General features: G+C 41.7%; 1 protein-coding gene across 1 annotated transcript; it reads left to right on the forward strand.

Annotated features, from left to right (window-relative positions):
- The first annotated feature begins 28 nt into the window (after positions 1–28).
- On the forward strand, positions 29–27465 carry TCTN1 (tectonic family member 1). Its single transcript, XM_010841372.1, has 15 exons — positions 29–315; positions 3597–3717; positions 9087–9217; positions 10303–10448; positions 12028–12115; positions 13941–14050; positions 15509–15529; positions 19668–19811; positions 20348–20473; positions 20870–20955; positions 21485–21625; positions 23545–23707; positions 25779–25904; positions 26335–26479; positions 27374–27465. Exons 1-14 carry the CDS (start codon positions 96–98, stop codon positions 26476–26478), a joined length of 1767 nt encoding a protein of 588 aa, XP_010839674.1. The 5' UTR covers positions 29–95; the 3' UTR covers position 26479; positions 27374–27465.

Here is a 27465-nt window from a genome sequence, read left to right on the forward strand (position 1 = left end):
TTCCCGTGATGCCCCGCGCCCAGCCGCCGCGGTTGCTAGGTAACGCGCGGTCTCCCAGCCACCCAGCCACTGGCCGCTCGGCTAGCGGCTGAGCAATGGGGCCGCGGGCCCTTCCGCGGCTCCTGCTCGTTCTCCTAGACTGCTGGGCCTCCGTGAGCGCCCAGGCCGGGACCCCCCCGGTGATAACGACGGAGGGCCTCAACTCCACCAAACCGGTCCCGACGACTCTCCGATCTGTAATATCTTCTAAGCCTCCTGAGATCCCCAGGGCTTCCAGGCCCTTCTCCGGCCCCAGACCCGCCCCGGTCACAGATGGTGGGTAACCAAGTACCAATTCCTGGGGATCTACAGTGGTTCAACCTGCGGGGGTTGGTAGCCCGGGTGAGGTAATAATAGCGATAGTTAACGTTTACTGGCCACTTAAAGTGTGCAGTCATTGTTAAGTGTTTCATAGGTATTAATTCTCTCGACAACCCTTAGAGGTAGCTGTTATTATCACTGTCATACAGATGAGAAAACCGAAGCTCAGAGAGTCAAGTGTGACAATATAAAAATCTTTAGAAGTACTTGCAGTGGTCCTGGACGACACTAATGCCAAAGGTGTTAATGAATGAATACTTGCTTGCAGCTTTTCAGTTGAAATTGAAAGTTTCTAGGCAACTGTGGGAATTAAGTGCATAGGATACGTTGAGCTTTTCAATTATGACGCAAAAAATCTAGTTTACAGAAAATGACTAGGTCAAGTCCTCCTGTGTTGAGTTGAAGGTAGGGAGTTATGGGGTGAGGGGTTATGCCCACTTCTTAATATTCATCTTTAAGGATAATTAGCATATTTAGCATATTTCTTAGAAAATGATCTAATCCTTGAGTTACACAGCTAGTGACTTTTGTAATCTGATTTAACATGGATGACTTCAGGGGATATCTGACTCCAAAATCGAGTGCTAACTTTCGTGAATATGCGTTTTTCTGGGGTGAAGGTTCATAGCAGTAAGTAGTTTGTCAAATGGGTTTGTGATCTCAAAAAAATCCCTTTTAAGTCCTCTGTAACCCCAATAGATATGCAGTGGTTTTTTTTTTTTTTTAATCCCTTCTTAAGAAAAATCTTTATTAAATTGAGTCAGGCTCAGTATTAGTAAATAAAAAAGTCATCATTGGCTGACCTTCTGAAGTCTAGAACTTAAGTTACTGAACCATTATTTCTCGTTTCTAAATTGTGTAGTCTGTCAGAAAAAATACAGAGAAACATATTTGCTATTTTAATACAAAAACTTTGTTTTATATTGAAATTGTTGATTTGATTTAGCAGGGAAGTTAAGTGATAATTTGGGACAAAATATAGCAGAGTATTCAATATCTGAAAATCTCTGAAGATTTTTTTGGCTGAGTTGCCTATTATCCATGTAAGTATTTCATTTGTTAATGCACTTTATCCCCCAAATTGAAGCTATTCTTGAACCATCATTAATAGGTCATATGTTCAGGACTGTTTTTCCAGTATGAGAGGATAAATTTGCACTTTTCCTTTGTCTTTTTAAAGGGCCTCTGGTTAGATCTGTGCAAGTAATGGTAATAAATGACAGCTGACATTAACTACTTCCTATGTAGCAAGCTCTGTGCGAAGGATTTCTTCTGCGTTGTGTCTCATCTAATCCTAACAATTTTATGATGTTAGGTTATGACGATTTTCTTTAACTTTTTCTTTTTTAACTTTTTAATGTTTAACTTTAACTTAAAAAAAATTTTTTTTTTAAATTTTCTTTAACTTTTTTTTTTTTTGGCTGCACTGCACAGCATGTAGGAGCTTAGAACCCATGCCTCCTGCATTGGAAGGTAGAGTCTTAACTGCTGGACTACCAGGGAAGTCCCTGGGTTATTGCCATTTTTTAGGTTTATGAGTTACTTGCCTCATTTTAGGTCACAACCTAGGTACAGGTTGTAGCAGGAGACTGACTCTGAGTGGAGAACTGGACCACCCTTTGCAGAATGGGTTACAGGTACAAGAAAAGGATAACTTTCATCTCAAATCTGAGCTCTGTTCATTAGTACCCTATAGCTGTGAAAAGGCTTGGAAGAGCAGCTGAGTGCTACTCAGACCCTGCGAGTACTCAGCAGATAACTTGTTGGCTGATTAAGTACACTCACATCTTGGATAGAGACCCTTTTTTCTTTCCTAAGTAGAGTTATTAAACACTACTGCTTTGTCCCTAGTAGTCTTACAGCTACTAGGGACCTATAAGGGTTTTAGGTTTTGTAAAATCAAGATTCGTTTCAAACACATAAGGCAGGGTATCTCAACACTTTATTTTTTACTCAACACTTTATTATTTAGTGTACATGAGAGGTGTTATAATTTTCTAAGGACACAAGGGAGTTCTTGACTAGAGAGAAACATGTAAACTCTAGAGGAGAAAGTTTTGTGTCTTTAAGAATGGATTGTGTATTCACTGACAAAAATTTCCTCTTCTCCTGACATTCATCTTCCCAGAATTTATTATTGTACCTTTTTTGAGATATATATTTTCTAAAGTTTTTTTTTTTTTGCCACACCACGAAGACTGGAGTCTGGAGTTCCCTGACCCAGGATTGAACTGCCTTGGTAGTGAGCACCGAGTCCAAATCACTGGACTGCCAGGGAATTCCTTCTAAAGCTCATTTTTATTATAAAATAATTCATAAATGCTAATAAGAATGTTGTATGGATTGTCTACCAGCATTTGCTTGAGATCCCTTTTTAAAAATTTTTTTTGCATGAAATCCTTTTTCAAAAAAAAGAAACAACCTTACAGGTAAGGTTGAAGAACTGATCTCCCTCCTTCCAGCAATTATTAAACTACCATGAGTTCAGTGTTTATCATTCTCATGCTCTGCTATTTAACTTTCCCCTCACCCCCACACCTCCCCGTTTGACAGCCTGAAACAGGGAATTAGAAATCCAGATGGTCATCATTATTAAAAATTAAAACTTGCTAAGTGGGGCTTCTACCTCTTCCCATGTTTTTACTGTCTGAATTACCAAAGATATTTCTAGAACCCCAAGTACAAGGAACTTGAGCCAGCTTGATTCTTGGCCAATAGCCTGTGAACATGGACTCAGCTTCAAAGCTGCAGGTTACATCTGAGGAGAGGAACAAAATTGAGAATTTTGATTCTTAGTAGCCTTGAGTGGGCCCTTCCTCTGAATTGGAATCTCCAGAGGAGCTTAGAAATCTGCAATATTAAACCGATGGTTCTTATGGTCAGGCAAGTGATTTACCGTGTTGATTCTTAAACCTATTTTAATTATCAGCATCACCTGAAAAGTGTTTGAAAAGCCCAGGTGTCTGGGTTTCACAATTAGCTTACCAAATCAGAGTCTTTGTAGGGAGAGTGCAAACAGAACTTTCCAAGTGAGTCAGATGATTGGCCACTTTGGGAAAATCTCAGATGGAGGCATGCTCAAACTGACTCATTTCACTTCACAGATTTCCCCCAAAGTGCAATAGGGAATAAAACGGACCTTTGTATGAGATGGATTTTTGGTACTTTGCAGGGCAGGGGGCAGTCACTGCCTGCAGATTGTGACGCTCTGCGCCCCACCTCTCTCGTTTCTGTAGTTGCTGCTCTGTGTGTCTGTGACTTGTCTCCAGCACAGTGTGACGTCAACTGCTGTTGTGATCCTGATTGCAGCTCCGTGGATTTCAGTGTCTTTTCTGCCTGCTCAATTCCAGTTGTCACGTAAGTTTGTAACATGAAGTTTTGATAAAATTGGACCAAGATTATGAAATTTGGGGACAGAAAGTGAAAACTCCCCCAGGCTGAAAAAACCCAAATCAACTCAGGCTGATTTCCTGAATTCTGCATCATTCAGAAGCTGTGCTGTTGAAATCAATATATTGAAGAGTTTTTGCTGTTTAGTCGCTAAGTTGTGTCCAGCTCTTTACTGACTGAGCCACCAGGGAAGCCCTCGTGTCCAGCTCTTTTGTGACCCCATGGACTGTATAGCCCGCCAGGCTCCTCTCTATGGGATTTCCCAGGCAAGAACACTGGAGTGCGTTGCCATTTACTTCTCCAGGGCATCTTCCTGACACAGGGATCAAACTCCTGCATCGGCGGATGGGTTCTTTACCACTGAGCCACCTGGGAAGCCTGTGTAGAACAGTATCTATCCCTTATTTGCATCCAGCCAGATGATGGTGCAGGCAAAAAAGAAGTGAGAGTGTACTTTTCACAAAGGTTATAATGAAATCTGTGTTCAGAGATTGAATTACGTTTCATTTTGATTTGTAAACAAATAAGGTGTCACATTTTTGTATCTGTGAATTAGTCTCATGTATAGCCTAGGGTGAAAAGTACAGTTTAATTTTACAGCTTTTGTTGTGGACATAATTTTCTAACGAAAATTAGAAGGGAAAGCTTTGTTTATACCTTTCTAGTAGATGAATCTACCAGGAATTCTCACAGTTCACATTGTGTAGGAGAATAATGGGAAATGACATTCCCAGTCGATTGCAAGATAAACAGTTTCTTCTCAGTTACCTGGTTCTTGTAATTCTGATTTCAAAGCTTTTTGATAAAATAACAGCACTTATAAGAAGTTAATTTATTCAGGATGGGACCAGTTTATTATTCAGAGATAGCCAATTTAAATTCAGTCTTGTACAAAGTTTTAGCAGTTGAAATTTGATAGGTTGAATGCTTTTTGGAAGCACAGTGTGTTTTTCCCATGAGAAACTATTTTATTGACCAATGGGAAATCCTATCTACTTCCGATGTTGTTAAAATGCCTAGAGCATGGGGTGTTGTAGTCAGATTATTTTTCTGGCTACCTGAACTACACTGTGGTTCAGTCTTTGTTGAAAATCATTCTATTTTCCTGCATTAGTAAGTTCCGGGAGCTTGAGAGTGAGGTATCTGTTCTGATTTGCGATCATTATTTAGAATGTAGTTCTTAAAAAATAGCCAATACTGTAATTTTAGATATAGACTATTTAGAATGGGGGTCAGCCAACTTTTTCTGTAAAAGGCCATGTAATAAACACTTGAAGCTCTGCAGGCTGTGTGGGCTCTGTTTCAGCTTTTCCACTCTGCCACTGTTGAGCAAAAGCAGGCATGTAATGAATGGGTGTGACTACATTTCAGTAAAACTTATTTACAAGATTTGGTGTAGTTTGTGGCACCATGGTTTAGAAATTAGAACTGAATTCGTAGTGCTCTCAGGAAAGAACTTCAGGGTTTTTCTGAGTTAGTTTTGCTTGTGGCCTTCTCCTAAATATGAAGTATAGAAATAATGAAAACTAATAGTCCTAATTAATTGGGTGTTCTTGTTATGTAGATTCCAGTTCATAGAAGGTTTATTTACATATACTGAACTGTCATAAACTAGTCTTACCATTCAAAAAATTATAAATTTATCATTAAGATTAGTGGATTAGTGTCTTTTTCCCCTCATTAGATGTAAGCTTCTTGAGAGTAAGAATTATCTCTTTTATATGTCATTTATCCCTAGTGCCTAGGATAGCTCCTACCATGTAGTCGGCCTTCATTAAAAGTGAGTTGAATGGATGAATGAATTTCTCTGCTCTACCCTTAACTGACCCTCGAGTAGCCCTTTGACTTTCTCTACCATTGTTCTTTCAGGCAGAAACCCATGTCAGAAACCTAGAGGCTCCCCTGACTTGTGCCTTTTCCTTGCCTTCTCACGGCTAAGCTGTCTCTTACAGTTCACCATACCTTTCTTGAGCACCTCTCGTGTGCCAGTGCCAGGGATTTAAAGACAAGTGAAACATGGTCCTGTCTTCAAAGAGCTCATTGAGTAAGGGAGACAAACGAGTGGATGGCAGTTTCTGCACCAAACTCTAGGAGAACTGAGAGAGTGGCCTGTAACCCAGACAGCTGGACTAGGGAGGTCTTTCTAGAAAAGTAGCTGAGCTGAGTCCTGAAGGACAAGTGAAGTTGGTCAGCATGGAATTAGGGAGGGCATTCCTGGCCGAGGGAGCCACATGGCAGATTCCTGGGGCTGAAGGAGTATAGCCTGCTGCCTTAACTGCAGGTAGCTCAGCATGGCTGAGGAAGGCTGGAGCCAGAGGAGTGTGGGGAAGGGCAGGGGTCAAGTCCTGAGGGGCATTGTGTGTATGCTGAGGGGTTTGGATTTTTCCTGGCTTCTTCAGGAGGCTGGGGAGTGAGGGGATCAGATCTCCAATTTAATAAATTCTGCAGCAGCATGGACAGTGGCTCCCAGGGGCCAGGCCTGGTGGCAGGGAACCAAGAAGGCTCTCACCCAGAAGGCTGTGCCGGTGGGACTAGAGAGAAATGTACGGATGCGATGCTGATTCACTGCACAGGATTAGAGCGCTGCTGACTGGAAGGGGAGGGTCAAGAGTCCCATTCTGCTGAATCTTCCTCCATGATTGCCCTCACGTCTGTCCGTTCCTGCTCCCTTCCTCCTCATAAGCTCACGCCTCCTCTTGTCACTCCCTTTCTAACGAACTTTCGAGAACTCTCATTACCTATGGAATCCATAACCTGAATTCATATCCATCCCAGCTTCTCTCACGTCTTATTTCCTAGCAACCCCATCTGGAATCCTTCGTCCAACGCAGCTTTGGTACTCTGTTTCTAAACACCATCAGTACAGTACCCATCCTTGGCCAATGCCATTCTTGCAGTTGGATTAGCTTCCCATTCCCTCTCTGTCTGACTCCTCCTCGTCGTTTAAGGCCCAGTATGACTCGTAGATTTTCAGTGCTGGATCTTTTCTTATTTATACTACTCGTGGTTTTTCCAAAATACTCTTTATGCCCATGATAGCAACTCATTTACCATTAGAACTATACAGAGCATTTGGAAAAGAGGCCAGTTACAAAATAATCCAATCCCCCAGCAATACCCATTCCAGAAATACAGTGGAAATGGATTCTAATCATAACACCAAAAGAAATACAACATCATAGAATTAAACTTAACTATTCAGAATTTATGTGAAGAAAACTTCAAGATATAATGAGACATAAAACATTTGAATAAATGGAGAGATATAATCTGTGTAGTGGGATGGGTAGAATCATTACTTACATATACATTTCAATTTGTTATAATGTAATTCCAGTCAGATGGGAGAGGGATAATGTGTCAAAATGGTTCTAAAATTCATCTGGAAGAATAAACAGATGAGAACAGCCAAGACGTTATTGAATAAGAAGAGCAAACTACTAGGTTTAAAGCATTTGTAACACTATAATATTGAATATAATGTGTATTAATTCATTATGGATAAGTAGGTCATTGAAAGAGAATAGAAAGGCCAAAAATCAGTTGTGTGTACTGATTTTACACCAGCCAGTTTTCTTAAAGTATTTTTTTCTACTTAAGTATTTAATGTAAACATGGTATTTATTGTAAACATGGTATTTCACATCTGTGGAGTAAAGGTTGGATCATTCAGTAAATGATGCAGGATGATTATTGAAAAACTAACATTAGATTCCTGCTTCATAATGTTACACTGAAGTAAATTACCAACAGGTAGAAGAGTGAAATGTTAAAAAAATTAATGAATAAAAAAATATATATGAATATTTATTAATCTTGGGTTAGGGAAATGTCTTTTTTTCTTTTTGGCCACACTATACAGCGTGTAGGATCTTAGTTTCCCGACCAGGGATTGAATGCATCCCTCCTGCAATGGAAGTGGGGAGTCTTAACTGCTAGACTGCCAGGAAAGTCCTGGGTAATGTCTTTTAAGATAAACCCAAAGGCAATCTATAAAAGAAAAGGTTGACAACTTCATTATTTTAAAAAATCAGTTAATCATACCTCAATTAAAAGAGGAATGATGATCGTTAAAAAAAAACTTCTGTGTGACAAAAAAAACACTATAAAACTGAACGATTAACAAACTAGGAAGAAGTATTTCTAACACTCAGAAGGGATTCTTGATATGGGTTCTTAGAAGTCAAGAAGACAAACTTTCTCATAAAAATTAATCAACTCATGAAGAAATACCAGTGAGCAATAACCCTATGGAAAAATATTTAACCTCACTAGTAAAAGAGAAAATTCAAATTAAAGCAATGAGATAATAGGCTTTTGCCCATGAAATTAGCAAACGGTAAAAACTGATAACATGCGGTCTTGGCAAGAGTACAGCAAAATAGGTGCTCTTGTTACTACAATGTTGGTAAGGTTGCATCTTGCCTTTCTGGAAGGCACTCTGGTAGTAAGTCTCAGAAGCCTCAAATTTTGTACCTACCTTTTGACCCAGCAATTCTATTTCAGGAAATATTGCCTAAGGAAATAACTGGAGACGTTAATACAAATGTATGAACAAGGGTGTCACTAAAGCATTATATATAATCAGGAGAAATTATAAACAGCCTAGGTCAACGGTAGAGGATTGGTTAAAAAAAATCGGGAGTAGCTTAATAAATTGGTATACAGCGAAACCATATAATAATATGAAAACATTTGATGATATGGGAACTACTGGGCACTCTATATTAAGTGGGAAAAGGCCTTAAAGTGGTATGTAATATGATCTCATTTTTGTTGTATCTCCCTAAACCATGTCTGTATCTATATCAAATTGATTAGGGTTTGTTAAGTCTGGGATTGGTTGAAGACTTGACTATACCGCAGTTTCTAAGCCCCAGACTTACAGATGATGTTACTTTGTCTCATTTTCACATTCATTTATGAAGACAGCTTTATTCTAAAGACAGGAATTTTGGATCCATTCTGGGTACTTATAAACAGTCTGAAGTTCTGCAAAATTTTATATAATTTAATATTCCATCAGAGTATGCAAGGTTCATTTACATCAAAATCATTTCTCATCTGTATTCCATACTTGACAAGATTTTCTTAAAGGTTATTCTAGTTGTCTTAATATTTTCACTGTTAGAGGAAAAAGTTTAAAATGCTGAACATTTTAACACTGAATAAACTAAATAAAAGTGGATTCAATTCTCACATCACACTTTCATAAATATCCTCCATGTAGTTAACTTAGTACAGTGCAAGCATCTGACAGTTCTAAAATAATCTTGCTAAGATTGTGTGCTTGTGCCTTAAAACTTTGTCTTATTATTTTTTTTTTTAATTTTCAGGGGTGATAGTCACTTTTGTAGTCAAAAAGCAGCTGTCTATTCATTGAATTTTACAGCAGACCCACCTCAGAGAGTATTTAAACTTGTCGACCAGATCAACCCATCTATTTTCTGTGTTCATATTACAAACTGTAAGTATTTGATATTGATATACTGTGTGAAACTCTGGAAAATTTTTTCTTTTAAAAGTTATTTTATGGAAAAATGTCACATCAAGTTAGATTTAAAGCAGTTATTCTATGGTTTGGCTAGAGGTTATCCTGAGACCATTCCACAGATAACTGCAAGTAACTTTATAAACCTGTGGCTATGCACGTTTTCTTTAATTGTGCTTTTGTAGTTGTCTTTTGAAATCTCGTGCTTTATTTCTCTTATTTTATTTCAAAGGTGTTTATAAAATGTAGACATGCCTAAGAATCTAGATTTATTTGTGTGTGTGTGTGTGCGTGCATTTCCTCCTGATTTAATGGTTGAGAGTCAGGTTCAGCTTTGGTTTCAATTTCCTTTTTTCTCTTTTATTTTTACTAAGGGTATTTGCATGAAAACAGGATCTTTATTTTTATCTGAGCATTTAGCTCAATTAGATGTCTAGTTCCAATGTATAAAACATTATCAAGATCAGAGACACATTCATGGTTTTATCAATTAAACTTTATCATCTTTTCCGAATGTCTTTATATTTTGGTTTTGTCCCCTTGCACTTAAAAATTTAGGTGGATGCTCTGTGGTTTGTAATCTGCAGTAATGGCCGGTCAGTCACTGTAGCAGGCCCAGTGAACATAACCAGCCTGTTCCCTCCTCCTCCCACCTCTCACGCACAGAGCGCATCATCTCCTGGGCTTCGGAGGTGGCTGTGTGAGGGTAGAAACAGGATCTTTCATTCCCCTAGCCATCTGGAGAGAGTTGCCCCTGAGAGGTTTATGCAGTTTATGAGTCCGTGGACTGGAGAGAGAGATTGATTAGTATTGGCTTCTGTTGTGCTGTTTACCTGCAGGCCTTAGAAACTCTTGCTTCCATAGTAGAGAAAGAGGCCATGCCTGGGGAGTCTGTTTAATAAGATTCCAGAAATCTTGGGGGAAGTGAATATGTAGAGACATTTAAATGTTTCCACAGCAGCCTTACTGCTACTAAAGATTGTTTCCTAAATACTATGTATACTGTATATGCTATACATATCATATTTTATACTGATTTAAAATACTTTTTCTAAAAACAGATAAACCTGCATTATCCTTTATTAATCCAGAAGTGACTGATGAAAGTAGTTTTGATAAATTGATGAAAGCACCTGATGGTTTTTCACTGAATGCAGAATCAGATGTTTCAACCAGACTGGATGCTCCCCAAACTGCAAAATATGAGGTGAGCCAGGAACTTAAATCCACTCATCCTGTCATAAATATCTTGTTTTTATAAGTATGTTCCCAGTAAGCTAGCTTCCCTGGGACACAGAATTGATATTATAAACCAAGAAACAATGTTTGTGCCTGTAGATCAAAAATCATGAAAATTAAAATTGAGCAGTTGAATTCTAACATAGAGTTTTGAGGCATATATTCTCTGGTAAGCTTTCATTTGTCTCTGCAGAGTGTTTTCTTCTCTACCTCAAAAGATGCAGCAAAGTGCTTGAGAGATGCTGCTGGAAACAGAGTGGATAGGCTGGAGGCCGGCTCCTCTTCTCAGAGTTGTGTGTAGTTTTACAGACTTTGGGAAGATGTGTGGTATTTGTTATCCATCCCTTCATAAGCCTTTAAATATGTGTTAACTTTGACTAAATGTCATAATTTTTGGAAGCATCTTTTTAAAAGAGAAGTATAAAACAACCTGTGCTAGTTCTAAAAGGTGAAGGCATAGAAGCACGGAAGTAAAAATGGAAAGGCCCCCATGTCCAGTTAAAACCAAAGCATACTGCAAGGAAGTTCCCTGGGGGGCCAGTGGTTGGGTCTCCACGTTTCCACTGCAGATGGCCCAAGTTCAGTCCCTTGTTGGGCAAAGAAGAGCCTGTAAGCCATGTGGCTTGGCCAAAAACAAATAAACAGTGCACACTGAAAATCACTTAACAGATGGGTGTATGTTCCCGGTTTTTTAATGCATCTACTAAAATATACGTATAATATTGTGCAGAAATGAAATTTCTAGTTATCCACATTGTGCTATAAATTTCCTTTTTTATTCATGATCAATTTTATGCATCTTCCCACGTCACTATAAAAGTGGCCATTTCTGGAGCATTTCCCAGCTGCCAGGCACCGGGCAGAGCTCTTCAGACGTCACTGTACACAACCCTGGGAAGGGTGCTTCACTTTAAGTGAAGTCCCCATTGAAGTGTTGAGGGAAACATGGGTATAGGAAGGAGCCAGAGTTGGAGCTGCATTTTACTGATACAGAGTATTCCTTCCAGGGATGTGTCATTATTTATTACTGAGCCATTCCACTATCTAATAGACATTCGTTTCAAGTTTTTGCTGTTATAAATAATCCACAGTAAGCATTCTTATAGATATTTTTTTGTCCGATTAAATCCATAAGGTATGTTCCTATAAATGGGTTAACTTGGTCAGAATGAATGGAAATTTAAAATACCAATACCAGCTTGCCCTCCAGAAAGATTGCAGGAGTTTATTCTCCCAGCTCTAGTGAAGGAGAGGGCTTGTTCCCCGCTTGCTGCACCTGTGTCAGCCTCTTAGATAACCTTCCAGTGGGATGGAAGTAGAATAGCCTAGAATAAACAGGCCTGCAAATTCTGTAACATGCATACACAGAAACACACAGCCTTAAAAGGAAAAGGGTGGGGCAGCTAGATGTTTGCTCCCTGCGGGCAGGGACCGCATCTATTCTTTAACCATCCCTGCAGTGCTGCTGGTCACGTAGTAGCTGTGTAGTGAGTGTTGAACGGATGCCTGAGTAGCACCCTGACAGCTGTTGGTTGTTCTGTTTGCAGTATGGGGTTCCTCTGCAGACTTCAGATTCATTTTTGAGATTTCCTTCTCCCCTTACATCATCTCTGTGCACTGATAATAACCCTGCAGGTAAGAGAGTGGGCATTTTTCTTTTTCTCTGCAAACAGAGTTTGCTCTTAGTTTAAATTTATAGCAATCATAATAAACAAACTTTGTAACTAGAAACAGAGTCTTAGAGTTGAACGACACTTCAAAGATTGTATAGTTCAGTCCCTCCGCCTCACCCCTGCCCGGTGCCAGAATCTTTTCTGCCACCGGTGGTCACTGCTTGAGCATTCGTCGTGATGGGGAACTCACTACCTGCAACCAGCCCACTCAGTTGTTTAACTCTTGAGGTTGTTGGAAAGTTCTTTTGTCACTGGAGCGAAAGTTTGTCAGACGCTAACACTGATTAACTGTGTGCTGGGTGTGGTGTTAAGCGCTTGCATGTGTTTTTCCCATTGATTCTCACGATGGTCCTCTCAGGGAGGGTTATCTTCATTTTTGAGATGAGGAACTGAGAAAATGAGTTAGTTTCTTACTCAGGCAGTGGTGAAGCAGGGATGCAACCCATGCAGCTGCCTCCCATGGGTCCTGCTTCTCCTTCAGGAGCATCATAGACTCTGTGGAGTAACCACTCTTGGCAGCAGAAGGCAATAGGCCTGGCTCCCCCGTCCTTAGCCAGCCTCACTATGCAGAAGCCCGCTAAGCTGTGGATGATAGCGTGTGGCCTAAGGAAGCAACACTTGCTACATGAAGGGAAGTGTGTTCTGTTGAAGAGGCTTAACCTTGCTCACACAGTAGGAGCAGTGTAATTTAGACCCAAACTGAGATACCGTTTCCACCTAATGGATTGCAAAGCGTAAAGAAATTTAATGCTGTGGAGAAGTAGCTTGTCTATATCACTGGTGGGACTGAAAATTGGTACAGCCTTGGTGAAGGGCACTTGGGCAACATACATCAAAATTGCAGACAAATATACCTTTTAACTTAGCTGCTCTACTTCTAGAAGTTGGTCCTACAGAAACTCTGGCCCACATGCAAAATGATAGATTGCAGCATTGTTAGAGCAAAACTGGAGACAACTTCCATTAGTGGGGAACTGGTTGGATAGATTATGGTGTGTCTGTAATAGAATGCGAGTTATCCCTAAAAAGAGGAGGAGGAAGCTCTTCATACTAAGACAGACTGAACTCCGAGATACATTGCTCAGTGAAAAAGACAAAGGGCAGAATATATGTTGTGAGTTTGTTTCCAAAAGGGGAAAGAAATACTTTTAAAAAGAGTATGTGTGTATACACACACAGACACAGACACACACACTTTCTGAAAATATAGGATATTTCCAGAAATATACACAAGAAACTTCATGCAGACTGTCTTTGGGGAAGGGGACTGGTGGTTGCTGGGGGTTAGGGATTAGAGGGAGACAACTCCTCAAATCTTTTTCTGAATTTTGAATCATGTGACTGTATTACATATTTGAAAAATAATTTTTTATACTCTGCTGCTGCTGCTGCTAAGTCGCTTCAGTCATGTCTGACTCTGTGCGACCCCATAGACAGCAGCCCACCAGGCTCCCCTGTCCCTGGGATTCTCCAGGCAAGAACACTGGAGTGGGTTGCCATTTCCTTCTCCAATGCATGAAAGTGAAAAGTGAAAGTGAAGTCGCTTAGTCGTGCCCGACTCTTCGAGACCCCATGGACTGCAGCCTACCAGGCTCCTCCATCCATGGGATTTTCCAGGCAAGAGTACTGGAGTGGGGTGCCATTGCCTTCTCCGTTTTATACTCTATCTGAAGCATATTGTATACATGTCATAACTTTGCAGTTTTACTTAGATTACAATTTCTTAGACATTTTTCTTCTTTTTAATTTTTTTTTTCCTTTTTCCTTGGGAATGTTATGATTTCCAGCATTTCTGGTTAACCAAGCTGTTAAGTGCACCAGGAGGATAAATTTGGAACATTGTGAAGAAATGGAAACCCTGAGCATGGCTTATTACAGCAGCCCTAAAATTTTGAGGGTAAGAATTATTTTGAGGTAAAACTCGATTCATTGGGTTTATTTTCTGTTCTTTATACCCTTTTAAAATATGACAAGTAGAGAATCATTTCAGTACATGATTGACACTCAGAATTTTTCTTCTCCAGTTCTTTGGTGTACTGATACCAAAGATATTGAAATAATCACTTAAAATAATTTTTATTTTTATATAGTCAGCTCATAATTTGCTTTCATTTTTTTCTTTTTTGCATTCATTCATTTTGATGGTAACCACTGATATCTGTCTCCTGAATTAAAAAAGCCTTTATTAATAACCAAAACTTTCAGAATTATAAAAACATCTAATGTCTGTCACAGAAATGATCATACTAGCACCAAAAAGTTATATTTCTGATTGGCAGATAAAATAAATACCCAGGAAAGGACAGGAAATAGGTTTGTTGGAGAAAGAGAAGCGGCCCTTTATTCCTGGTTGTGGTGACTGAAGCCTGAACTGAATAGATGGGAGAGGCCACTGGCCCACTTGGTGGGTGACATGGAGGGTCGCAAGGGGAGAAGACATTTTTCAGTGATTAAAAATCATGTGATTATTGTGAAAGCCCCCATCCCCTTCTGATTTCCTTCTACTGAGAGGGGAGTGTGGTGATGGTGGCAGGGGATGGGGGGGGTTCCATGGCATCTGAACTTCACTTTTCAGAATCAAGTTTTAGCTTTTCCTCTTCCCACCCTTTCCCTCTTTCTTTCCTCGAAGTCAGCCATCTACGCCTGTGAATTCTTCCAGGGCACATGGCCCCTCACAGTTGTCCTGTAAACAGTCCCCCAGGCATGCAGGCACAATTCTCTTTTCATCCCAGAGCCCCCACCCCCAGACATGTCTACTCAACCCCCTCCCCAAAAGCTCCCATTGGCCTAATAGGGCCTCTTGTAGTTGGAGAAGTGGGGGTGTAGGGACAGGAATGGAGTGCGGCAGAGCCCTTCAGGAAGAGAGCTCCAGCCATGCTGGCGAGTCAGGAGCTTGGCCTCCAGGGGGCTTGGGCTAGAGACAGGAAGACCAGGAGACTGTGGAGCCACCTGGGCAGGCGATGGTATCCTTCCCATGAGGACAGGCACAGCACAAGTGACCAGAAGGAGGGGAGCTGTGTCTTCTCTACAGTGTTATGTCACTGATGACCATGTGAAAAATACTGGATAATTACACTGAAGCATGGAGGCTTCCCGAGACACGCTCTGTTGGGCTGTGTTATTGAGCTCCCAGTCTGAAGGAAGTGAATATAGAAGGAAAATGTAAAGTTACCTCTTTTATGATGACACAGATACAAAAATATGTGGGTGGCAAGCCTTGATTAAGGAAATTCTGTTTTTCTCTTTAAGAAGTCTTTAATAAGAGGAATATGCCCTTTAATGCATCATCTGAAAAAGCAATAACAGTGCTTCTTTTTGTTGCACATAACAAGATTTGTTGTTCTTTTTCATCTAGGTGCCTGGTTCAGGAATAGAGGTAAGAATACTTAATGGACTCATCATCTTACCTTAGAGCCCTTTGAAATGAATACACTTACAGCTGGAAGGGTACTTTACTGCCAGTAACAAAAACATTTGCCAGAAAGCAAGCAGAAATGAAATAGGGAAACTCCTTAGTAGATCATTCTTTTATTATCACAAAAGGGTCAGACTTTCCAATTCCTTTAGTTTTTGTAGTCCATATTTGTTCATGTTTAAATGGCCTAGGTGTCTTGACTGACAAAGGGCGTGATTGGCCTCTGTGCTTTCAGGGCATCCCTTGATATCTGCTTGGCCTCTTGTCAGGAGGGCTGGCTAGCTCCCAGGATGCTGTCTGTCCAGTGCAGAAGATAGAAAGAAATCTTGTGCCCAGTGAACATACACACTTGTGTAGGAGATGAGCACAGTCAGTATAGTTTCCAGGGTTGAGTTGCAGGTAGGTTCTAGTCAAAGCCATGGCCCCAGCCCATGGCCCTGGAGAGCCGTGGTCAGGAGGCTACAGTCTCTTTGCAGCTATGTCAGAGAGAAAGATGGTGGGGTTGTTCTTGTTCTTGGGGTTGTACCCTGTTCCTCCCTGTGAATACCACAGTCCCCAAGGAGGCCAAGGCATTGACCTTGTCATCAGCTCCCAGAGCCTTGGTTGGCCTTGGTTCAAAAGTCAGCTTTGCTGTTATTTTCTCATATGACACCTGCCTCAGTCTCCCCAGTCGCAAGTGGGTGGATGGTAGTGTCTGCCCCAGAGGCTTGACGTAAGGCTGGAGGGAGAGAATGCACATAATGTGAGGCCCGGCTCTGGGTAAGGCGTCTGTTGTGCAGGAAGCACTGCAGACCACGGAACCTGCTGTGACTGAGTTCATTCCGTCTCTGGACACAAACTTGTGAGGTAGACGTTTGGAAAGGGATAGTTGTCTGACCTTGGACTCCACACTACTGTGTGTGGCCCTGGATTTCCTCATCTGTGAAGGTGCTTTCAAACTTACTTTAGTTACAGTGCTTCTTCAAGTGAAATCTGAAGCAGAGCCTACCTAGTATGTAATACGATTGAATCCAAAGCCCCTGGTAGGAGCAGAGGTGGGTCAGAAGCCCTTTACCTGTCCAACTTGCCCACTTTTCTCCTTTCTGGCCCCTTGTGAGGAACACTACAGCTCCCAGGGACCCAGTTTGAGAGTCATATAATAGACTAGCTCTCAAATACCTCTGATCACTAAGTACTTAAAAAAAGTTATTTGTGTTTTAAAATTTTTGGCTGTGCCGAGTCCTCATTGCCTTACCTGGGCTTTCTCTAGTTGCAGCAAGCAGGAGCTGCTCTCCAGTTGCGGTGCGGAGGGCTTCTCATTGCAGTGGCTTCTTGTTGCGGCTCCTGGGGTCTACAGCATGGGCCCAAGGGTTGCGGTACCTGGGCTTAGTTGCCCCATGGCATGTGGGATCTTCCAGGACCACGGATCGAACCCGTGTCCCCTGTATTGGCAGGTGGATTCTGCCAGGGAAGTCCTAAAAAGTGCATTTATTGTGCCATTCAAAGTTGAACTGTCTGTGGGGACAGCTGCCCTGTCCGCCATGTAGCATTGGTACTAAGGCGTGCGTGGAAGGTATTGGGCCCTTCATGGGTTGGGTGTTAATTGAATGACTAAGGATTGGTTCAGTCAAGTAGGGAAGACCTATTGTGAGGAATAATGGGACTTTACTCAAAGGCACGTACTGTGTGCCAAGTGCTGTTTCAGGTGCTCTGCGTGTCTGCAGTCCTTTGGTTGTCCCAGTGATCCTGGGAGGCAGGTCCTGTTGTTGGCACTCTCTGGCACGTGGGTCACAGAGAGATGAATTGGTTTGCCCGAGGCCACACAGCGCGGGAGTACAGAGCTGGGATAAGAAGCCACGCTATCTGGCTCCAGAGACGTTATTCTTAGCGATGACTGGACCAGCTCTACTGTGTGCCAAGCCCCAGGTTAGAAGTTGCGCACACATTCTTTCTTTATATCCTATGGCCACGCAGTCAAGCCACGGCAGTCTGGGACTTTCAGCTCAGATCTGTGTGGCATCAAAGCTCCGAAGGACGTCACCTAATATCAGGGATGTGTCTAAAATTTTTTTTTTAAATGCAGCTTCCAAAGTCTGTTAGAAGATCAGGAATATAAAAGTTGGATCCAGTCTTCCCACTAATCGAAGCTCATTGTGATTGCTTGGAATTGTCAATATTTGTTGAACCATCAACAAAAGATTGTCACGGCCCTGTAGTTTCGTTGCTAAGTGGGGTTTAGTTCTTTGCCAGTGGTTAGTTTGGGAATGGGATATGATTGAATAGGACATTCAGGAAACCAGAGCAGCCCTCCCATTTTTGTTCTCGAGACTGAATGCACAGTGACAGCCTCGCGCAGTTCTTGCGCTTACACTGCTCTCTCAGTCTTTACAAAGCTAATTTAAACTGAGCCCTTCGCTTTCTGCCAGTCACACCCACATGCCGCGGGGATGGCTTCTTCAGAGGCCGATATGGAAAGGTGTGTGCTTGCTTGGAACACAGTATATCATTGCTGAATCAGGGCATTTCAGATATAGGAATCCAGGGTTATCTTTTGATGACTTCCTTAAGAGCTAATTACCCTATAGCTAATTAACCGGTAGCGTGGAACTCCTGTTATGCAGAGGACTTTCTTTGTAGTGAGTGGAGTTGCCAACCTGCAGCTCTGTCGCATGACAGCTCACCTTTGCTTTTGAACAATATCATGTTCTTGGATTAGAGCTTTGACTATCAAGAGAGAGTTGCGGGTCTTCTTGGTCATGGAAACAGACACATAAGAACTACTTGTTTACCTATAAAATGACAGCTTAAATACTTAGTAATTTTGAATTATAATCAGCATAGTACATGGTTGAGGGCAAAGTTCAAAGGAATATAAACAAACAGATGCAAGTTCCCTCCTAAACAGTGGTTTCTAAGAGCAGAGATTTAGAGCAAACGTCAGACTTGTCTCATGATACAAAGAGGCCAAAATATCTAGAGGTTCAAGCCATTGAAAGGATTGCTTGGTGCTCCATCACTCCACTGGCGATGGCCATAAGTGAAAAATGTCCTTTAGTAGCGTTGATCTAACCAGGGTTTCTTGATTCTGCTTAAAAAAATTTGTTTGTGTTTTTCTTCCTCATGATCCCACCACGAGTACGTGTGTGTATAAGGGTGTGTGTAGAAGTTGTGTATAAACTGGGTCAAGCACATATTCAGAGACGTGGTGGGGGTTTAGGAGGATGGATTCCGGGACTCTGTGAGGAATGTGCATGTGCGTGTAGAGAGCAAGTGTATCTATCAGTAGGAGCTGTGGTTGGAGGTGAGAGTGTATGTGTGTCTTTGATGGCATCATGGGAGGTGTGTGTGTGTTTGGGATATAATTCACTTACCATAAAACTTACAATTTAAAGTGTACAATTTAATGGGTTTTGGTATATTCGCAAGGTTATGCAGTCATCACCATTATCTAATTCCAGAACATTCTCACCACCCCAAAAAGAAACCCTGTGCTCATTAGCTATCACGCTTCATTCTACCCCAGCCTTCTCCCCCAGCCCCTGGCAACCACTGTATATACTTTCTGTCTCTCTGGACTTGCCTACTCTGGACATTTCATGCAAATGGGATCATATAGTACGTGGTCCTTTGTATCTGGCTTCTTTCACTTAGCACCGTGTTCTCAGGATTCATCTCCCTTGTTGCATGTGTCAGTGCTTCGTTCCTTTTTATGGATGATTCTTTTTATGGACAATATCCTTTTGTAGGGCTAGACCACCTTTTATTTATTCATTCATCAGTTGATGGACATTTGGGTTATTTTCATTTTGGGGCTATTATGAATGCTGCTGTGAACATTTGTGTGCATGTTTTTGTGTGAACGTTTTCAGGGGTAATCACTTAACATTTTGGTTATATCCATCTCAGATATTTTCTATGTGAATGTGTGCCTGTATTTACATATAAATAAATATTTGTGTTTTTGCAAGTGTGGAATTCTAGTATGCGTATTGTTCTATAGCTTGCTTTTCCCTCCTTGGCAGTGTATCTGTGGAGGTGTGTTTCAAGTTTTACACTATTTTTACCCATTCACTTCCTCTGTTCAGGTGTGTGTTTGGTAACCCAGGACTTTACTTTGCAGGTCCCTATCATGGTTCAGTCCATTGTCATTCGGTCTCTAAATAAAACACTAACCCGACTGGAAGACACGGAAATACTGCGGGTATCAAAGCAGGGTGTTGTTGAGGCGGGGCATATTAAAATCTGCACTAACGTCGTTCTTGAGGTAGGCACCCAGTTTGGCTTTGAAAGTTCACTGTCTGTGGCCTGCTCAAGCCAGGTGTGGTCCTGAGGGGTAACTGGCCACCCTCTGGCCCATCCGATGGTATTGCTTTTCTTGTCTTGGCCTCCTGCTTGCCTTTATTCTGTCTCATCAGAGGTCACTTCTTTGTCCCTGAAGTAATCACATGTGGTTTTCTCCACAAACCTTGTAACTTATAAGCATACATCATAATTTGTTGCTACTGCTGTTGTTTTAACACATTTATCTGCAGAGATAGGCTGCTTATATTCTGCTCAGGCCAGCTGACTTGTACCTTCTGTGATTGGGCACAGAAAGGCTCAGATGCCCCTGTCAGTGGGGGCTTATGCTGAGCTAATACCTCCCATAATCCAGTTGGACAGGAGACACACGCTTCTCTCTCTGCATGAGAAGTGGGAGGGGATAGCCTCCTAGATGTATATTTTCTTAATGTGAGTTATTAATACAGCTACAGAAGCATATTGGGAACAGATGTATCTGAAGTATCCTTTTGTTTTTAGGTAACGTACAGCCTCATATATACAGATGCAGGTGAGGTAATAAAAGCTGATCTCTTTCTTCTTCTGGGAGCAGTGAGCAGTGCAATGGTTCCACTCCAGCAAAAGTTTGAAATTTATTTTATTCAGGTAAGCTTGATAAATTTTCATATAAGTATCAATAATTGCCAAGTATAAAGAAATCATGAATTAGTGGGAAAAAAATCTCAAATTAGAAGTATTACTACAACCATTTGTTCGGAACAAAGGGCTCACATGTAGCCTGTGGAAGCTTGTCACAAAATCCAGCCGGAGTCCTTGTGTCTTTTCCACTTGGGAATAAGCTTCTCCTCCCTGTGAGCTTGTTCTTATACAGCATGATGTACTCCTACACTCCGCAGATATATTTATAGTTCTGAGTAGGGGGAGAAATTCTTTCATTGGTTGGTAATCCCAGATTTCATTATGAAAACCATTTCATTTTCCCTCTGCCATTTCCTTATTAAAATGAGAATTGCTTGGGGGCATTTCTGCACTGTCTTTCAGCAAAACGCAAAGCCAGTTCCTCTCAGTGGAAACCCTGGTTATGTGGTGGGGCTCCCGTTAGTTGCTGGATTTCAGCCGCAGAAGGGATATCCTTTTTGGCTCTGTAGAAAAGCTTCATTTCCCTGTCCATGCGTGTGGGCTGCACTTCTCCTGATTGCTGAGGGTCCTGAGGGCTGGAGAGGCTGGTCTCGGCCAGAGCTGCCTTTGGGGGGCTTGGCCTGCACAGCAGGCAGGGCTGTGTGGAGCCTGATGGGGTGGGACAGCGTGGCCCAGGGGACTGGCAGTGTCTTACAGTTAAAGCCTTCAGACAGAAGGGTTGACAGACGTTTAGAGGTATTTGATTTTACACTTAAACCGAGACTGTTAAATTAGTGGTTTTGAAAATGTGGAATTAATTTTGAAGGGCCAGTTTTTGAGAATTTTCTTCTGAGGCTCTCCTAATCAAGGAAAACAGTTACAACTATTTTTCCTTCTCCTGGGAAATAATTATCAAAATCCCCACGGCCTAGAGAAGGGATATTTGGGTCTCACTCAAATCTCATGTCACACACGTGACACCATCTCCTAAGAATCTGCTGCTTCAGTACCGGGCAACTCCCTTAACCTTCTGTGAATGTCTGGGATCATTCAGACCACAAATAGATATGGACAACTTACTCTTCTTCGTAGTACAACTGAGCAAGACTGCTTAGCAGCAGAGGGGATCCGGGCCCCAGTATTATTTGGTTACAACATGCAGTCTGGCTGTAAACTCAGGTAAGAGAGTAACTTGCTTCTGTTGGAGCCTATTTTCATTGATCAAAAAAACAAAAACACTCTTACTCTTCCCATTGTTTTCCCTGTGTTCTCCCACTGTACTCCCACTTTATGTATATATAATTTTTATTGGAGTATAGTTAATTTACAATGTTGTATTAGTTTCAGGTATACAGCAAAGTGAGTCATTATACATATATCCCCTCTTTTTAATTTTCCCATATAGGTCATTACAGAGTATTGATTAGAATTCCCTGTGCTATACAGTAGGTCCTTGTTAGTTACCTAGCACTTCCCATTTTAATCAAACCTCTGCATCAGCTGATAAGCTCATTAGCATATTATTAGTGGTCATGATTCAAGGGGAAATTGTTAAAACCCTTTTTGCTTATCAGATATGGCAGAGTAAAAATATCAAGGCTTTGTATGTTTTATTTATCTTTTTATTGTCAAACATGTTGAACAGCTCTGTGTGGCTTGTTCTAAAGACAGCACTTTTTTTTTTTTTTAAGACAGCACTTCTTACCTTCATTTTCCCTATCCCAGAGTCCCAGAGGCAATCACTTTCAACTCTTATGGTTGAGTTTTTGAAAATTGGTCCCCAGATCTTTAAATAATCCATATATAGTGCTGCTTCTTGATTTTTTTGGTTTTATGACTTTTGTTTTTTATTTTTTTTATTAGGTATAAAGTTGATTTATAATGTTTCAGGTGTATAGCAAAGTTATTCAGTTATATTCTTTTCAGATTCTTTTCCATTATAGGTTATTATAGCACACTGAATGTAGTTCCCTTTGCTGTACAGCAGATCCTTGTTTATTTTCTTATGACTTTGTTTATTTGAGTTCCCACTATGGGAGGTGAGGATTTGGCTCTTTCTCTTTTGGTCCCCTACCCGACAGGCCACTTGCTTCCCATCCTTATATCTCCCCAGGGTATCTACATCATCATTTTGGTTAGACCAAAATTCACCATTTACATTATTCTGATCGTGTTAGACTAGCATTTCTGAAAGGAGGTTCTGTGGGATACATTTCCATAATGTCAGCAAGGGTAAGTCTGTGGTTTAATATTTTGGGAAACACCAAATTAAAGTTCAAAACATGATTCCTTACTAAGTAAGCACTTCTCAGAGTCTTTAGTAATGTCAGTGTACTTCAATGGGGACATGGGTAAGTAATATTTCTCAAATGTTTGGCCATGGAACCCTTCTTGTACAGAGCTTCTCCATGGAATATAGTTTGGGAGACTTTGTTTTGGATTCATCTCCCTGGCTAACCAAAATTTCACAAAGTGAGAGACACTTTAATTTCAAATAATCCCCTTTTTGGAGAGTGAGAAAATAGAATATGTGTATTGTTGAGGAATGTAAAAATAAAAAACACTGCAGGTACAATATTCTATAATCAGAGATATTATGGGTACTAACACTGTATTACGGAGAAGGCAATAGCACCTCACTCCAGTACTCTTGCCTGGAAAATCCCATGGACGGAGGAGCCTGGTGGGCTGCAGTCCATGGGGTCGATAAGAGTCGGACACGACTGAGCGACTTCACTTTCACTTTTCACTTTCATGCATTGGAGAAGGAAATGGCAACCCACTCCAGTGTTCCTGCCTGGAGAATCCCAGGGACGGGGGAGCCTGGTGGGCTGCCATCTATGGGGTCGCACAGAGTCAGACACGACTGAAGCGACTTAGCAGTAGCAGCAGCAACACTGTATTAAAGTGAGGTATTTGGCAGATGTAACATAAAGATGGCTAATACCTTGAGACAGATGTCCTTGTTTCTTATTTTTAGTACTTTGTGTGTTCTAGAGAAATGTCATAATTAAACATGACCTTGACATTTATTAAGAAAAGAAAAAACTGTAGGTTTGAACAATCACCTCATTTGACCTCATTCTCCTTGCCAAAAGACTGACCAAAGCTCTCACATGTCGGCTGGTGGCGCAGAAGATGAAGAGCCTGCTAAAGGGTCAGGGCTTCCCAGACTACGTGGCCCCTTTTGGAAATTCCCAGGCCCAGGATGTGCTGGACTGGGTGCCCATCTATTTCATCACCCAGACGTCCCACGTGAAGGTAACGCGGGAGAAGCTGAAGGCCACTTGCTAGTGGTCTCCGGCGTGCACCTGCCCCTCTCACTGTGGGGAGGCAGAGGCAGTGGCGAGGCAGGGGGCACCCGTTGAGGGGGTGGGTGGCTGTGGGTGGGAGTTCGGACTTTGTTGTCAGATGGGCCTGGATCTTGAATACTGATTTTGCCCCTAGTTAGCAGTGATTCAGCCAGCGATTTTACGGGTTTGAGCCTCTTTTTCCTCATAGCTGTATTACTGCCCTCAGGGCTTGTTGAGAGTTAAAATCGGGTAATATTAATCGTGCCTAGTGGTCACTCTATAAATGGGGACCACTACCAGTCACCATCCTGTTCCTTGTTGGTGTTGTGCAAGGTCTTCTCTAGGTATCATGATATGATAGATGAAGTGTTCTGTTTCAGTAAGACTTCCTCCCATCTGCAGAGCTGTCCCATCCATTGTTCCCTGGTCTATAAAAGCACTCCACCCATGAGAGCTTTCAATTCTAAAGTTCCCAGAAGAGTTTAATGGAAATTGACATCCTACAAATAGGTTCCAGGTCACATGTGGTTCTTCTGCCCACCTTTTTCTTTTGTCTCAGCAGTCAGAGTGTGGGCCGGCCCCGTCAGCGGAGGCGTGCTCTCCATCTTTATCCTTTAATTGCCCAGCTTTTTCTTGTCACTGTTTCTTCAGGTCTCTCATTATCTGCTTAGCACATTTATAGCATGGGGACAGTGGGGTGAGGACTAGTTCACTAGCTCCGATCCCACCCTCCCCACTGAGTCCCCAGTAGAGATCCGTGATTACTCAGTTCCTGCGGTTCAGCTAAGTCTTGGCTCAGCTCTGCCGCCTCTGTGAACCAGGCAGATTGCTCCTAGCTTCTTGCAGATGGGTTAAGATGTCCAGTTGTTACTTCTCCCTTAGAAGGGAAGACATAAGTTGTGGCGGGATAGGCAGCAGCATGGACACAAGCACTGCCGGGGTCTGTGCCAGTCAGGAGCTTAGAGGGCCTGGAGCGGGTTTCATCCCAGCCTTCTAGGCAGAGCCGACACGAGGGCATCTGCTGGGCTCAGTTGACACCAGCTTCGTGTTGCATCTTCTCCTAATGACAGGATATTCGCAAGGATTTTTGAGCCTGCAAATTTCTTAAGACAGTGCTAAGCCAAGGAATCCCACCCTTGCCTTTTCAGCCGGCACCAAATTTAGCAGGTACGCTAGCTTTGCATGCCCCAAAGAAATGTATTTTTAAAAACTTTTCATTGTGGAAAAATTTCACACATACATACACAAAAATTAGAATACTCCAGTGGAATTCCATCTCCCCATCGGGCAGCTTTAACATGATCACAATTTGCCAACTGAAGAAACTGTAAAGACAGGAAAGAGGTCTGGAAGGCCCCCTTCACCCATGTTCCCCTTAGGGCTGAGCAAACAAAGCTCCTGGGGCAGAGGTCTCAGGCCCAGCTTCCAGTGTCCAGGCCTGAACTGGGCAGCTCCACTGTGGCACCAGTGCCCTCGACTGAGAGAGTTAACTTCTTTGAAAACTTAAGACAGCACCTGTATACCCCAAGGTAACATCTTAATTGCCAACCAATGAAATCAGATAAGCGAAAAGAAAGGACGAGAATTTCCTCTAAGTACATTTTAACATGATATGCAGTGAGGTTTAATTCCTGACTATTAAAAATACTGTATTCCCTTTCCTCCTCCCCCCATGCCAACTGCTTTCCTAAAGAATCTCTGAGGTAGATGTAAATGGGTGGGTGCAGTTAGACCTGTCAGGGCCCCGGAGGCTCCATAGTTGGGGGTACAACTCCCAGGTAAGGCTGGTCTCTTTAGAAACAGGAAGGGCTGGAAAAATTATGCTTTAGGTGTTAAAATTTTTTTGGAGCATTGAGTACTTTTAAAATACATGCTGCTTCTAAGCTGTTTTTATCTGAACTTCTAGAGTCTATTCATTCTCTTGTTCAGAACATTTTGTAATATGGGAAACATTTTATAATTAAAACTCTGAACTGCAGATTAAGTTTGACTTAAGGTTGTATAATACTCAAATTGACTAATGGCATATTATTGTACAGGATTCCTGCCAGCTCCCAGTGGCTTTGACGGTAGAAGTGAAGTGGACTAAATACGGATCCTTATTGAACCCACAGGCCAAAATAGTCAATGTAACTGCAAGGCTAATTTCATCTTCCTTTCCTGAGGTAGGCCTAATTTTAAAGATACAAGACACAAGGCCAGACAAAACTCAACTGTGATAGGTGAAATTTATTATTTTGTAAAAAATAATAATTAAACAATCTGAATTCTTAAAACAATTTAGCAGTCACCATTTACTTAGAGGAAAAACCTCCACTGAACAAAATGGTTTTGTTCACATTTGCATTCTTGTTTAGATTTGATCTTTAAAATTCTTGTCAGAATTGAGTTATGAATGACATCAGTGTGTGAGGGACAACCTGAGTGAAAACTGTCCCTCTCCTCTGACGTAGTGACTGATGAGCCCTCCATGTACCTATCAGATTCATGAATGACAGCTACTGGGTGAGGAAGGGCATGGAAGCCGTCCCATCTTTGTTATCCTGATAACACACTGGAGGGCAGGGCTTGCATTATTCTGATTTTGTATTACAGACCAACTCAGGAAATGAAAGGACGATTCTTATTTCCACTGCGGTTACTTTTGTGGATGTGTCTGCACCTGCAGAGGCAGGCTTCAGAGCTCGGCCAACCATCAACGCCAGGCTGCCCTTTAATTTCTTCTTCCCATTTGTTTGATGTAAGTTGTTAAATAAGGAAACTATACCGTATCTGCAAAATTCAGCACGTGTGGGGCCCACAGTCCCTCGGAAACATTCCACTTTATTATAACCCTTGAGATTGCCCCCAGACCAGCACACTTCCTCTCCTCTCACTTCCCTCCTCTTGTCTCCCTTCTGGAATGTCATTCTACTTGGTCTGACATTAGAAGGGGGCATCGTCTGGTCTTAGCCAGTTCCAGTACCCTCAACACATAGGTCATATGTGGAAACTAAGTTGCACTTTTGAGAAGACACGAGGACAGGCCTTCAGGTAGTGCAGGCATTGAGGGTTTATCCAGTTTATTCATCCCCTGCTTTAAAAGTGAGTTATTTAAAAAAAAAAAAAAATGAATTATTTTAAAAATATTATTTTTAGTTCGGATTTTCTTCTTTTTCAGGTCCTGCTGAAATGAGTATAAAAATAGCAAATTGTTTAAAATCATGCGAGTAGAGGACAAGGCCTCACAAGGGGATCTTCCCCCAAATGTCACGTTAATTACAGTGGAGTCTTGGCTCTAATTGCCACTTCTGCGCCAGGCACCGGAGCTAGCTTGCTCTCCAGTTAGTGGGCTGGTCTGGGATGCCACCAAGTGATTCCAAGCAGTTGAAGCGGGAAAGGATCTAGTAGGAGGGCCCTAGGGAAGGAGAGAGTTTATTTTATACATTAATTGTACAGTAACTGAGGAAAATGTTGTCAGGTGGCAGAACTAGGTGGAGCCAGCTAAAAGCTGGAGGATGCAGAGGAGGGGGCTGGGTACTTGAGAATGGCCTCCTTGGGGGAAATTGTGGTTAGCTATTTAGAACAGCTTGGACATGTAAAAGACTTCTAGAATGTGTTGATAGCTAAAATAGCTTTCTTTTTTGTTTTTCAGAGTGCTCATATGAAAGGATGTACTGATCCCTCAATATACATGTGAAAAGTGAAAACTGTACATTTGATGAGATTAAATTTTATATACGGCTA

Source organism: Bison bison, unplaced genomic scaffold (assembly GCF_000754665.1).
Source record: "Bison bison bison isolate TAMUID 2011002044 unplaced genomic scaffold, Bison_UMD1.0 scf7180017864160, whole genome shotgun sequence".
NCBI classification, from domain to species: domain Eukaryota; kingdom Metazoa; phylum Chordata; class Mammalia; order Artiodactyla; family Bovidae; genus Bison; species Bison bison.

Bases quoted from the DNA above. Each gene is read 5' to 3' on its own strand.
- TCTN1 (XM_010841372.1), top strand. From the start codon at position 96: ATGGGGCCGCGGGCCCTTCCGCGGCTCCTGCTCGTTCTCCTAGACTGC. The intron at 10,449-12,027 runs GTGAGCCAGGAA...TTCTGTTTGCAG, and splicing joins CCCAAACTGCAAAATATGAG to TATGGGGTTCCTCTGCAGAC. The intron at 19,812-20,347 runs GTAGGCACCCAG...TTTTGTTTTTAG, and splicing joins GCACTAACGTCGTTCTTGAG to GTAACGTACAGCCTCATATA.